Source organism: Gymnodraco acuticeps, unplaced genomic scaffold (genome assembly GCF_902827175.1).
Source record: "Gymnodraco acuticeps unplaced genomic scaffold, fGymAcu1.1, whole genome shotgun sequence".
In the NCBI taxonomy this organism is placed as follows: Eukaryota; Metazoa; Chordata; class Actinopteri; order Perciformes; family Bathydraconidae; genus Gymnodraco; species Gymnodraco acuticeps.
The window spans coordinates 441,619-455,637 of record NW_022990391.1 but is presented as its reverse complement, the minus strand read 5'-3'; the positions used below and the strand labels follow the sequence as shown (position 1 = coordinate 455,637).

Below are 14,019 nucleotides of genomic sequence, written 5' to 3'. Positions count from 1 at the left end.
AAGGGTTTAGTATTTTCTTTTGTTCCTGTGTCATATGTGGCAGCACTGTTCAATGTTTCTTGAAAACATTACCCACTGTAGTATGTGACGTGTGAATAAACTCCAACTCTGTATCAACAACACTGTTGTGTAACTTCAGTTAAATACTTGTATAGTATGTGTGTAGATTAGAAAGAGGTAAGATAAAGGATCTGCAGTATTTTATGAAGTATTAATCGTACAGAGGTCAGTTTTATACAAGTAGAAGTGTGTATTTACCTGGTTGTCAGTAATGGCTACGCCTCTCTATTTGGACTGGTAGATCTCGGCAGACTGGCAACTTTAAAAGTAACTCTTGGTTCAAAAAAGGTTGGGCACCCCTGCTCTAGATAGGAAAGGAGGTTTCAAACTTCCTTTATAACCTCCTTTAGCTTAGGAACCACTGGACCTCCCTAACCGAAAGGAGAGGAGAAAATGCTGCCCCACAATGCCTTGCAGCCGCAGCATTTGCCGTCACTCAACAGTCGGCCGAGAAATGATATCATGAAAGTTACGGTGCTTATTAAGCATTTTAAAACGTATGTGGTAAGTTGCCAAAGTGCTTTGTTTTGAACGTTCATCAGTATTATAATCAAAAAGAGAAATATGAACGTTAGTTTTTACTGAAATGATCAAATGAAGTCAACATTTCACAGTGTTTACTGAGCTGTGTGGGGTTTGTTCAACTTTTAAAGGATGTTTGAATGGTGATGTACACAGTGATAGATGTTAAGGACTAACGTTTATAATAAATACATCTGTATTGATTTTAAGATATTTTCATAGTTCATACAATCATACGTATTGGGATCATTTGTATTAATGTGGACCGGAGGGAGAGGGTGACGAGCAGAAGTTTCACTTTCCTTTTTTATTTCAATTCCAACTTTGGTCATGAAGAATATGTTTCTCTGTTGTCCACGTTCATAAAGCATAAAGCAACAGCATCAGAGCACAGAGTCTCTAGATGAGTTTACAGTAGTCCCTCATTCTTATTAAACATCCATGTTGTAGTCCGCTGTATAGAAAACTGTAGTTTCCATAGTTTCCCCACAGCAGCAGACGCACATTCATGACGTCCGCTGGCGCATCATAAACACGTCGGATAGTGAAAGTGCAGTCGATTCTCTAAAGTACCGCAGTCTCTTCTCCTAAGTCCTTTTGAATTCTCCTATCCACTATCCCTTAACCCTGTGACGTTTCACTCAGAGGTCAAGGAATAGACGATAGGAGCTGATTTTTTTGTTTCGTTCGATTTCAAACAGCTGTTTGACGCTCGGCGTAACCTTAGCGCACTCCCACTCCAACATCCAATCCCAGAGCTTGAAGATTATTCACGGGGTTTGTCAAGCAACGGGACTGTAGTCCCAAACGATAGTTGAGGATTATGGGTATTGTAGTGTCTTCGGCCATCCTAAACTCTGAAATGTTTTTCGGATTTCATATCGCATTAACACCATGTCCCAACGTGCATTGCGGCTAAAACATCCAATCACCGATCTTCTAGCTAAGGATCTTGGGTAATCAGTTCAGTGGGTGTTTATCATGGGTGTGTACGTATCGCAATGATGCTCGAAATGTCCCTTATAGGCCTACGTCTGTTTCCGGTGACTTTATTTTGAAATTCAGTTGCTGAGGAACGGCTAAAAAGCCCAAGATTATAGAATCAAACAAATAAATAAAAGCAAGGATAATTGTGTGTTATTGTCGAGTAAATAACAGTGTGTTATTTAGAAAAGAATAACAAATTAGAAGGACACAAATATTTTTTAAAATACAGATTTCAGTATTCTGAGGCTCTGAGCCCCATTTATTTTCCTCACAGACGGCAAAAAAAGTCAGACATTATATGATTTAAAATAAAAACAATAATCGTGGCTTGGTATTGAGTCTATGGTAAGAACATGTTTTTATGAACCACACAGCTTCCGGTCTTCCAAGACCCGAACGGACAAAACGTGGTGTATCATATGCAGTGTTGGGCAAGTTACTTCCAAAATGTAATATATTACTTATTACTCTCTTTTGAAAGTAATAAGTTACATTACAATATTACTGTCTCTGAAATGTAATGAGTTACACTACTTTAGTTACTTTTGAGTTACTTTCACCAAAATAACCACAAAAGAATGGCTAGGTATTTTAAATGCTAACATGTAGTTTAGTGCAGCTCATTCTACATCCAGTGAAGGGCAATGTGGTATAGCATAACCACTGTGTAGGCCCTTAAGGCTACTAACAACTTGTATTACACGGCTGAGTTAAATACTCAATTCTGATTGTAGCTTCTTAACATGTGACACGTTGTTAATACAGCAGTACAGACCACTGTCAAGGACTATAATGAAGGTTGCTAAGGAGGATCCAGAAAGAGAAAGGAAAAGAGATTAAAAGACGGAGCGCTGGATGTCAGATAAATCACCAGAAGAAGGCAGACAGGAAGTAAACACTAACAGGACACGGAATGGGCTCTGTAGTGTGTTTAGTATATGGCCGTGTACAGGCCCGGCTCCAGAACAAAATGACTCAGGGTGCCTCTGAGGTTACAGGGGGCGCAGCAGTAGCAGGTTTACATGAGCAATAGTGGCCGGCAACAGCAATGACAAATAGCATTGATGGTCCCCAATGAACAGATTATGGCCTTTGTTATGTTTTGAAACCAAGCAAGTGAGAACATTTCAAGTTAAAAGTGCAATCCTGAAATATCTCATATCGTCCAAAGTGGACTGTGGCAAGGAAAAGCACAAAAGCTTCAAAACTGTACTGATGAAACAAATGAGAACATATTGTAAATCAAGGCAAATATGATTTGAACCAGCTCATGGTTTGAAATGGCAAACATTGAAAAGCAAAAGTATTATTAAAACCATGTACTAAATCATCACTTTGGTCCCATCATATACTCTGGGAAGAGAATATTTACTGTGCTTGAAAACTGGTATCACATCATCATGTGAGGTTGACTGTGACATCTTTTTGTAGCCATTCGTGGTGAAGGCATCTGTGCTATTGTATGCATTATTTTTGACCCAACATTTCTACAGGCATGGCAGAATATGGCACTATTTTCACATGAATATTCCCTTGTCTATTTTTATACCACGAGCTGCAAAATGACCGCCTAACCCCACTGTACAGGCAGGTAATTGTTTAGATATACCTGGGCAGGCTCTGTTTTGCCGTGGTATCCTGGCACCTGCGGGCCGCAGAGGGGCGGCGTAGTTTGGGGAGACGAAGACTGCTGCTCCGGGGGCGAGGGCGGCGAGTCAGCAGGGAGTAAGCTAGTGTCCACAACGGAGGGTAACGTGATGTCCCCATCTGACCTGTTGCTACTGTCTGCAGTAGATGCAGTGTTGCTGGCGTTTAGTGATGGTTGCTTTAACCATTCTCGTATAAATGATTATCCACAGATGTGTGTCACTGCTGTGGAAGCACTTTGGAAATGATGAACGCGCAGCGGAGCAGGTCACGCGCACCTGACACCATTTGTTGTTTGTATTTTTCGCTCCGTTCTCTTTTTTGAATAGAGGGTGCATAACATTCAACTGCCCGAAGATCCCGACGCGAAGCCTGAAGGGTAAACACCAGGTTTACTAATCTACCCGCACACTTTGTCTGGTGTCGGAATGTCTCGCTATGTTAGTACATTCTTAAAAAACAAAACACCATTTAATTTCGGGTTGAAATATGTTCTAACTGCGTTACTGAGCATTGTAACGGGTAATATATTACCCACACAAGTAATGCGTTATATTACTTCGTTACAGCAAAAAGTAATTTATCACTGTAACTCCGTTACTTTTGTAACGCGTTACACCCAACACTGATCATATGCACGCAAAACTCAGCCTCAGAGCTCATTGGGAATGGTTAGCGTATCCAGTGGCGACTGGCCCATTAGGGGCAGGTGGGGCACAGCCCCACCTAGTATCAGCAGAAAGTATTAAAAATAATTATTACAAAATAAATGCAAAAAATAAATTAAAAAATATATTAAATATATTTTAAGATCATTTTTAATAATCTGATTCGTCTGTACATTGCTGTTTTAATCTGTGTTCTTCTAATTAGTGTCTACAGTGTGTGCCTATTGAGCTGTTTAGAGCCATGTGGGACAAAACCCGATCCTGCCCCTCCCTCTTACTGTCTAAGGCCCATTCCCAAACCGCCCCCTACACCCTACCCCTACACCCTACCCCTACACCCTACCCCTACACCCTACCCCTCCGTTTGCGCGTTCACGCGGAGGGTCCGCCATATTGAGGGCTGTTCCAAAGCAACGAGTGTGGAGGGGGAGTGGGCTATCAAGCCCTCAAACAGCGAGTCTGCAGCGGTGCTGACTTGAGTCTGGTCTCTACCTGACCGGAGTCACGCTGTGTGTGTCCGTCAGGAAACACGCTGTTTACAAGTAGTTCCAGCAAACATCCACTGATAAATTCCGATGTTAACAACCTCATGATAACCTCATATGTTTTTAACTTAGGATAATACCTGTGTTTAGTCTAGAAAAAGGTAAATGTGTGCATTTTATTAAAAGCTGTGTATATTTACAGACCGTTGCAAAAACTAAGAAGCTTATAAACATCAGGTTTAAAACTAAAAGAGCTTTGAAACACAATGAAAGATATTTGGAGTTTTATTTGAGTTATTAATTTAAACTTTTTGTCAAAGAGATGCTGATTTGAAACCGTTGTTACATACAGTTACGGCATTTCCTGTTTCTGCCGGAGAGAGGGGAGGCCGTCCCAAAGCTTGCTGCTGTATTTACTCCCTCCATCTGACAGGAGGGAGCCTCGTTGAGCTGCGAGTGTGGCTACAGACGAGTTCACTCCGTCACGGAGTGGTAGGGTCGAGGGAGTGGTTTGGGATTGGGCCTCAGTCAATGGTGACTGTAAAAACTACACTGCGCATGCTCAGAATATTGTCCTATTTAATGTGTGTGGCAAAAAAACAATGACCATAGGGGCATAGAGCTGCCATCCCCACCATACGTCATCTCACATCATTCAGAGCTGATTGGCTGTAAGTACGTGTGCCGCGAAAAGTGTGGTGTGTGAAGAGGAGAGAGAGCTGCAGTGAGGCGTCCTAAAACCCGGAAGTAAGCTGCGCATGGGTTCCCTCGACAAAAAAGCAATGAGATTTCTCCATAGGATTTTAGAAAATAGCTCAAAATAAGATCTGTGGGAAACGTAGCTGTTAGATAAATGCACGTTTTGTTCAGCCGGATAATATCCACATGTCTACCCTACTTTTATAATTTTCGAATCATAAATCTATTGATTAGATTAGATTTATGATAGACTTTAGAAACTACAAGAACATAAGGAGGACTTTTACAAAAAAGTAATAGAGATTTTTGTCCAGAAGGATAGGCAAATGGACTTAATCTTCAAGTCAAGGTAAGACTGCAATTTGATTGAAAATGGGATCTTACTAAGAGAGAACAATTCAATATTTAAATGATAAAATTACATTTTTTGGGTATCCTTCTGTTGAACTGTCTGTTTAAAATTAATTGAAGCATCAGACAAAAAAAGCTTTTGAAAATAATATTATATTTTGATTTAGGTCAAAATATATTATTTGTAAACCTGAAGAGTCAGAGCCAGTGCCTCACCAGCCATGAACCTCTCTGCAGAAGCTTATAGACATCTAAGTTTGTTATGCCCCACCACTTTTGTACATATAAAAACGCCACTGAGCGTATCATATGCAAGCAAAAGTCAGCCTCAGAACTCAATGGGAATGGTTAGCGTATCATATGCACGCAAAATCGGACTTCTGCGTATCTATTGCACGTATTTCCAATGTGTAACGTTGTGTCATTTGTACGCAGACTGAAGAGAGTGGGTTGGTCACACCGGTGTGATCATTCTATAATACACCGTTTAAGCCTGGATGCCCCGGGGGAGACATGCTAACGCTACATTAGCATCGGCGATCTTTTCTACTTAATGCTACCTGCACAAATAGTTAACATTGAACATTGATTGATTGATTGATTGAAAAGTTTATTAACATCTTGTATATTGGGTACAGTACAGTACAGCTCAAAACATACAATTGTTAAGGGGATGCAGACCAGAGAAAGACTTTCGTCTTGTTTACATCAGGTCCCCCATTTCCAATTCATCATGTCATTTAAGACATATAAGACATATTTGACATACAGATGGCTTATTTACAATTTACATACAGGTGGTTTTTTACATACAGATTGCTTATTTACAATTTTCATTTTAGATTTCGTTCTAATACATCCTAACCGGACATTTAAGACATACCAAGTCTACAGATATACAGTTAGTAACAGAGTCTAAAATGCGAGTATATACATAGATGGGGGGGGGGGGGGAAGCTGTCCATTGAACGACAGGTTGAGATTTGTACCATTACCGGGGCCAGTTTTGCAATGCTCTCCCCCGAAGGTGCTCTTTAAGAGAGGTTTTGAAGGTAAGTATAGTTTTACTTTCCTTTACAGTTGTGGGAAGAGCGTTCCACCTTGATGTGGCATAATTGCGAAACGTGTATTCCCCCTTTTTTGTGCCAAATCTGGGTTTCACATGATTTGTGGAGCTCCCTCTGGTGTTATGATCATGGTATTCCTTGACCTTTGGGAAGAATTTTGACATGTACATGGGTACCATCGAGGTGTAGTGGATCTTGTAGACCAGGCCCATTGCAAGTAGCTGTACTCTGTCGTCTACTCTAAGCCATCCTAGGTTGTCAAAGTGGGCAGAGGTGAGGTGGGTTCTAGATGAAAGGTCAAGCAGTAGTCTGACCAGTTTATTTTGCGATGTTTGAAGTTTTATTTTTAGCGCCTTGGAGGTGCTATGGTACCATGACGTGCAAGCATAGTCATAGTACCCTTGAATGAGTGCTCCTGCCAGAGTCTTCAGGGTGTTTTTGTTTACCAGAGAGGAGATCCGGTATAGGAATCTAGTTCTTTGATTGACTTTTTTTATTACATTGGATGCCATTTTGTCACAGGAGAGGTTTGCCTCAAGAATAGATCCTAGGTATGTAATTTCCTTCTTACTTGTGACAATAATGTCGCCCACTGCAACTGAGAAGTCGTCGGATTTGCTGAGATTAAGTTTCGAACCGAAGAGAATGGACTCTGTTTTACCCAGGTGTAATGATAATTTATTATCGGCGAGCCAGGTGCAGATTCTGCCGAGCTCGGAGCTGAGGGTTTTTTCAACCTGCAACCTGTTCCTGTCAGAGACCAGCAGGGCTGAGTCGTCCGCGAACAGGAACAAGTTGCAGTCACATGCTGATGACATGTCATTTACATAAATTAGGAACAGTAACGGACCTAATATGCTTCCTTGTGGAACACCACAGCTCACTGGGAGGGGGGGGGACAGAGTACCGTTTACCTCCACCATCTGTTCTCTCCCCTCCAGGTAGGATTGCATCCAGCTCACCGATAGTTTATCAAAACCAATTGCTTTTAGCTTGTCAATCAGAATGGGGTGATTGACAGTGTCGAAAGCCTTTTGTAGGTCCAGCATCACCATGCCGCAGTACTTGCCCTCGTCCACCTCTTGTTTGATGTGGTCGCTCAAATAAAGAAGGCATGTGTCAGTGGAGTGGGATGTTCTAAAGCCAGATTGAAATTCATAGATTAGTTTATTTTCCGCGAGGTACTTTTCGACCTGTTCATATACTATTTTTTCCATGACTTTCGAGATGGAGGTAAGTATAGAAACAGGGCGGTAGTTGCCTGGGTCCAATTTGCTGCCCTTTTTGTGCAGGGGGGTTACTCTTGCAATTTTGAAGTCTTTGGGTACTTTCCCCTGTTTTATGGAGAGGTTAATTATGTGAGCTATGACTCACACAATTAAAAAGACCAGGCAGTTAAGAGATAATCGAAGGAAGGCAGGCAGGCAGCTTTGCATGACATTCTTCTGGACGGGTTTCATTTTGGTGATAGTGAGGGTAGTCAATCGTTTTGTTGACAAGACAGTAGTGACGGCCATCTTGGTGACGTGTGTTGTTGTGCGAGACCAGAGATGTAGTTCATTGAGCGGTTTCACACAAAAAAAGCGTTACTTCACAGTTGTACGGCTGTTTGTGTAACAAGTGAGTATGTTGTCATTATAACACAACTTATGATAACACTCCTGCACACCATGACACAGCTTTACAATGAACATCCAGACCAATAAGTTACCTGGTAAACACGTGACAGATGTGTGCTGTGTACTCATCCGCTGCATTAACAAAAAGCATGAACCAATATGGACGTTCATAGAGTTCTGGTGGAGGGATGCAATAAGCAGTTTCATTTCTTATGAATGCTATGACTCTGAAATAGGTTGTCAGGCATTTTAATCTAAGGGATGATATCTAAATTATTAATATTGCTGTACAAAATGTGTGTACTCCAATGATAAACAGAAGAAAACATTTTTTTGAGTTATGGTCAGTTAAGACAACATTATTATTTTATTTCAAAAGTAAAATAGTTTTTCATTAGGTCATACTTTTAAATGTTATTTGTAAATATGTATAACATTTAATAAGTCAAAAAGGTGGCTTTAAACATTTTAAATATGGAAATCCTGAGGTGACAAAGAAGAAGAAGGTAATATGAATTATACTTCAGCAAACATAAATGATGTCTGTTTTCCTGCAAACCATTGACATGAAAGCCAGAACTCAAGAGGGTTAGGTTATGTTTGCTTTACCTTCACAATAGGGAGCCCCATTCACATGCTGAACAACATACACCTTTTGATGTGAAAATAAAATAGTTACTTCGGAATTATTCTTTAATATGAATGAAGCTGCAGTTTGACCAGCTCAAGGAAGAAACTGCACAGTAACATAACCAGGTGGTGGTTTATTAAATTCATGACACTGTTTACATCCCACAAAAAGCATTATTTAGAACCCCACCACATGTTCACACCACAACATAGATACGTCGTCATCATTGTGACGTCAAGAGAGAGAGAGAGAGAGAGAGAGAGAGAGAGAGAGAGAGAGAGAGAGAGAGAGAGAGAGAGAGAGAGAGAGAGAGAGAGAGAGAGAGAGAGAGAGAGAGAGAGAGAGAGAGAGAGAGAGAGAGATCACTTCACATACACCTTGTCTTTAATCAAAGGTTCTAACGGCTGTTCGGGTGCTACTGGCATAAATATATTACGTTAAATAAAGCAGGGAGCACGTCAAAACCACGTGTGTGTGTGTGTGTGTGTGTGTGTGTCTGTGTGAGGGAGAGAGACTCGGCCGCCCTACCTTCAAGCTATCTCTGAGGAAGCACACCTCAGAGGTTTTACAAACCACTCTTTTGAATGCATCCCATCAGCACAGAGCGCATGTGCCCTCAGGATGTCTGGACATAGAAGAATAAGTGTTGATTGACCAAATATCTACAATATTGCCGTTTGAGGAATCGTTTTCGTTTATTGTGTTTTCTTTTTCGATTAAGGTCTTCAACTTAAAAATGAATCGAACTTGGTAACTAATCTAATGTTCTATGAGGTAGGCCTACTCCACTCCTGGGCCTGTCACTCCGGAAGGAGGGGGTGGGGGGCAGCCTGGAGGTCCGCAGCGTGGATGATGATGATGGTGATTATGATGAAGAAGATGATGATGACGGCCATTAAAGTTCCTCTGAGCGCGTCAATAATGTCCCATCACTAAGGGGGGGACTACTGTTTGAGTTCCAGAGCCCAGACATGCTGGGGCCATCCTGTCCGCCCTTTACTCTTCTTATCTCCCGCTGACGATGAGGAGGAGGATGATGAGGGTGCTGTCTTGGGGATCTCCACCTGCAGACACACCATCACAGTTATTTAGATTATGCAGATCAATCAAATCATATTTCCATGGGCTACCGCATGCTAGGAACTACAGCAGCCTTTGTCACCATGGAGATCGCTTTACTTCTGTTTGTGTCACGAGATATAGATTAAATATACATAATTGTTATTATACCAATCTGAGTTCATGTCACACTCCTCCCTCCACGTCTCGCGCACAGCGGTGCGGACATCGGCAGTCACTTCAGACAGACAGGTAGCAGCACCTCCCACTTTACTGTCCATGTTATGCCGTCTTTTCTTGGCTTGTCTGAAGGTGAGTGGTTATGAACAAATGACTAAGCTGTCAGTGCCTCGAGTTACAGCTAATTAGCCAAAAGACAAAAACAAGTAGGCCTAACTAAGGTAGGCTACTAGCTAATGGATAAGTTAGCTCAAGGTTTAGCTAAGGCAATTTATCATGGGCATACAGGCTAATGTGCTGTACTTAATGGGAGACACTAAAAGTGAATACAGTCAAATGTGTATCTTATAACGTCATCACAATCGCCACATTGATATGCAAAGTAGGCGTTAACTAGGCCTAATGCACTAATGTGCATGCAGTTACCAAGGCATTGCAGGTGAAAAGGATCAAACAAAAAACAAACAAAAAAACACATCATACTTCCCCAGATAGTTACTTATGTCAAGTCAGTATTTCCCCCTGAAATGTTATGCTTAAATGCAGATTAGCTTTAAATCTATAGATGAAGTCAGACATGGTAAAATTAACACCATTTATTTGTGTTTTTGGAAGTTTTCTTTCCATTAGAGTGAAAGAAAACATGGAAGCAAAATAGACCAAAATAACTAAATGTACAAGTACACGAAAAAACGATCTTTTTATAAACAGTAACTTCATAATTGTGATTGTTGGCTGCTCATTTAATAACTATTAATTCTTCTAGTTTGTTGTCTGCTCTTGTGCGTAGTGAATACTAAAGAAGACCATTGTCTGTCTGATTATTTTTGTAGAATTCTGCTGAGTATTAAACAATTGCGTGAGTGTGAGGGTATTAAAATAAATTGGTCAGTAAGTCAGAGATGTGCAACTATATTTAACTTTTTGTTTTAAAACATTTTTTTATAAATTATTATTAAGTGCCCTTTTTCTCACTTGAGCCAAAATGTCGGTGCACGTCCCTGGTGTGTGTGTTCATGTGGATGCTCTTCGATAGCATAATTTTCTTTAAACATTGTAAAATAAACGGAATAATGTCATGTTGTAGAGCAGGACCAACTATATATTTTAATGTTTGAAAAAATATTATTATTATTGATTTGATATTATTATTATTATTATTTTTCTGAGCCTGTTTGGCAAGCCGTGTGGTTTCTGTAATGCATCATATATTACACACATATATATATATATATAGGCTAGCAGACGTTATTGTTGTAATCCCTTTACCTTCACTAATAGGACATTTACACGTTCTGAGGTTCTGTCACTAATAATAAGAAAACACTGAGCAAAGCTCATAACGTAGTCAGCCCGTGCTGAGTTTGAAATGAACCAATAATTAATTTATATATATTTGTAAATGTTATACAATGGATTTATTGAGCGGCGAGTTATTTTGTGGACATTGAGCCCCTGACGAAACGATGACTGCACTCAGAGCGCCACTCATGTTGTGACACTGAGCTCACATCTTCACAATGCTGCCGTAATCATCATATCTCTCTCTCTTCAAAGCTCATAGTGTGCCGCGTTATGTCGCCTTGTTACCGGCCACACAGCATAGCACAGTGCGGCAGCAGCGCCTCGTGCCGCCGTCACATTTGGTCTTAAATCTGAGTAAAGGGGTTCTTATGGAACCCGATCATCCCATTAAAAGAGTTTAGCTCCTGATACCGCCTTATGTAAATCAATAATTCAACACTCGGTAAAGCATATTTTAAGTGCGTTTACTCTACAATCTAGATTTATTTTTAAAATGTAGGGTTTCCTTGCTATTTGTATCGTAATTTTATGAATATTTCGTCACCACTGCGCATTGTTTTTAAATGTGTCTTAATGCTGCAATATTGATTTTGACTTGGCCTTTCTGCGCAATGGAAACGAGAACGCACAGACAACGGTCAGATGGAGTTCCATCAAAAAGAGCTGCTGTGAAGCCGAGAGCTCTGACAGAAATGTGTGTATACACGCAGTAAAACTTGAGTTTGAGTTAAACTGTTACACTTTGAATTGTTAGCTTTAAAATACACTGTCCGGGTGCTGGTGATTTAATAAAGAGAAGGTCAACACAATGCGCGTGCTGCCGATCGTGTCAGTAAAATGACGGCAAAGATATTGATATACACACATCCATCAGACATCCATCCCGTCCCCGTGTGCTTTTGATCTGCATACAGCTCTTCATATCTCCTCAGATCATATCGTGCTGTAAGAACAGCAATAATGGAATGAAGTGAAAATGGATGTGGAATAAAAGTGGACCCTTCAAAATAGTTCAGGACTGCACCAACGCAGTCTTATGGATCTACACTGCGTTATGTTATCATTCATGTTATTAGACATGTCAGCGTTATAAATTAAATTATATAATAAGAACATGTCATTTGTTTCCCTACATAAAATGATTTAATAAACATCAAAAAAAATTCATGTAATTGAAGTCTAATTATTTAAATCACTTGTTCTACTTTTCATTATTTCATTCTGTTTAACTGAGCGTTTATAAAGTATAATAAATAAATATCATGTGCTCACGATTAAAGCAATATCTCACTAATAAAACCGTTCTCAACAATCTTCAGGGTGTTGTATATGTGATTTTAATTTTAACATCAAATATTTATTTTTCAGTCTTTTATCATTTCCACGATTTGACGTTATTTGTGACATCATTTCCAGTAAATGATGCAACATATACAACAAAAAGCCATCATGACAGAGAGAAATGACTATAGTGAAATATTCACACTGCAACACAAGGAACATGTATGCAGTAAAACATGCATTCTGTTGCCTAGTCTATGATTTAATAATGTGACAAGTCTTATATTTTCTATCTCATTTCAAATAATGATTTTCCTAACTTGTGATAAATAATTCAGGTAAAGGTTGAAATCAGGCAGATACTTTTGTCTTGCTTTAAATCCACCAGCGTCCTGCCTCTCTGCAGTCCACACTGCATGTTCCATTTTGAGTCAGGCCACAGCTCAGCAACACACAACATACAGGAGGGTGGAGCAAGTCAAACATCAAGGAAATGAAAAAGCTTCCATCCTAATTCTCCCTGGGAGTGTAGTCTAAACTCAGGGATCCTGAAATGACCAAGTGTATTACCTCCACCACCCACCCCCCTATTTGCTAGCTTAGGGTCATCCTGTTAAATACACTTTAAATTCACTCGGGTTAACCACTTAGTCATTCATGTGAGAGCAAACTGAGGAGCATAAGCAACATTAAAGGCTTACTCTGAGGATCACAGTGACTCCTTTGGTTCAGGTCCTCTGAATAAAAAGGATTTTTAAACAAATTAGGAATTCTGTCAACATATGAGATTTATTTTTGATTCAACTGTCTCACTAAGCATGGGGACAGGACTGGAGTTTTATGACAGAGTTGACATGAGTTATTAACAGCACTACATCCTTCTATTCGTGATTGCAGTTTGAAATGTGAGAAAAATGGCTCTGGCTTCAATGATGTCCCACACTTCCTATAGGCACCAGGCAACAGACAGGAAATGAGTATTCTGTTGAATTCTATAGTCTATTCTGCTCTACCTGCTCTGTGCAGCCGTTAGCTACACGTTAGCTCTGATCAGGGGCTGATGAAGGCCTGAGATGATGAGATAAATATGTCAAAACAACAGGCAGATTGTCACTGATTCTGACTTCTGTTATACAATGGTATATTGCATTTACAATATCCTCTTTATTTTGTCTGCAATATACAATTGCAGAATAAAATATTTTTCTTTTTAAAATCTTTCCACTTTTGATCTTCTCATACAACTAATATCATCATGTTGTTAGTGTTTGCAGCAAATTCCTTAAACGTACCCGACTCAATACTGATTCTAATGCAATAAATAAATACATCAATTACGATTTTTCTAAGAATATAAAACAATTATGCAGGTTGGTGAACTATAAATAAAATAGCAATGTGATAGGCTGTGAAAGAGCGTGGCTTTAAATCTCTCTCGGCTGTTCCAAACACAGAATC

The 14,019-nt window shown here is 39.9% G+C and overlaps 1 protein-coding gene across 1 annotated transcript in view; it reads right to left on the bottom strand.

The window, feature by feature from the left end:
• Window positions 1-8,849: 8,849 nt before the first annotated feature.
• Window positions 8,850-14,019, bottom strand: part of hand2 (heart and neural crest derivatives expressed 2) — a 7,599-nt gene continuing 2,429 nt past the window's right edge. The window contains exon 2 of the mRNA XM_034224454.1: window positions 8,850-9,800. Coding sequence (XP_034080345.1) covers window positions 9,681-9,800 — 120 coding nt within the window. The 3' untranslated portion in view covers window positions 8,850-9,680. The remainder of the gene's footprint in view (window positions 9,801-14,019) is intronic.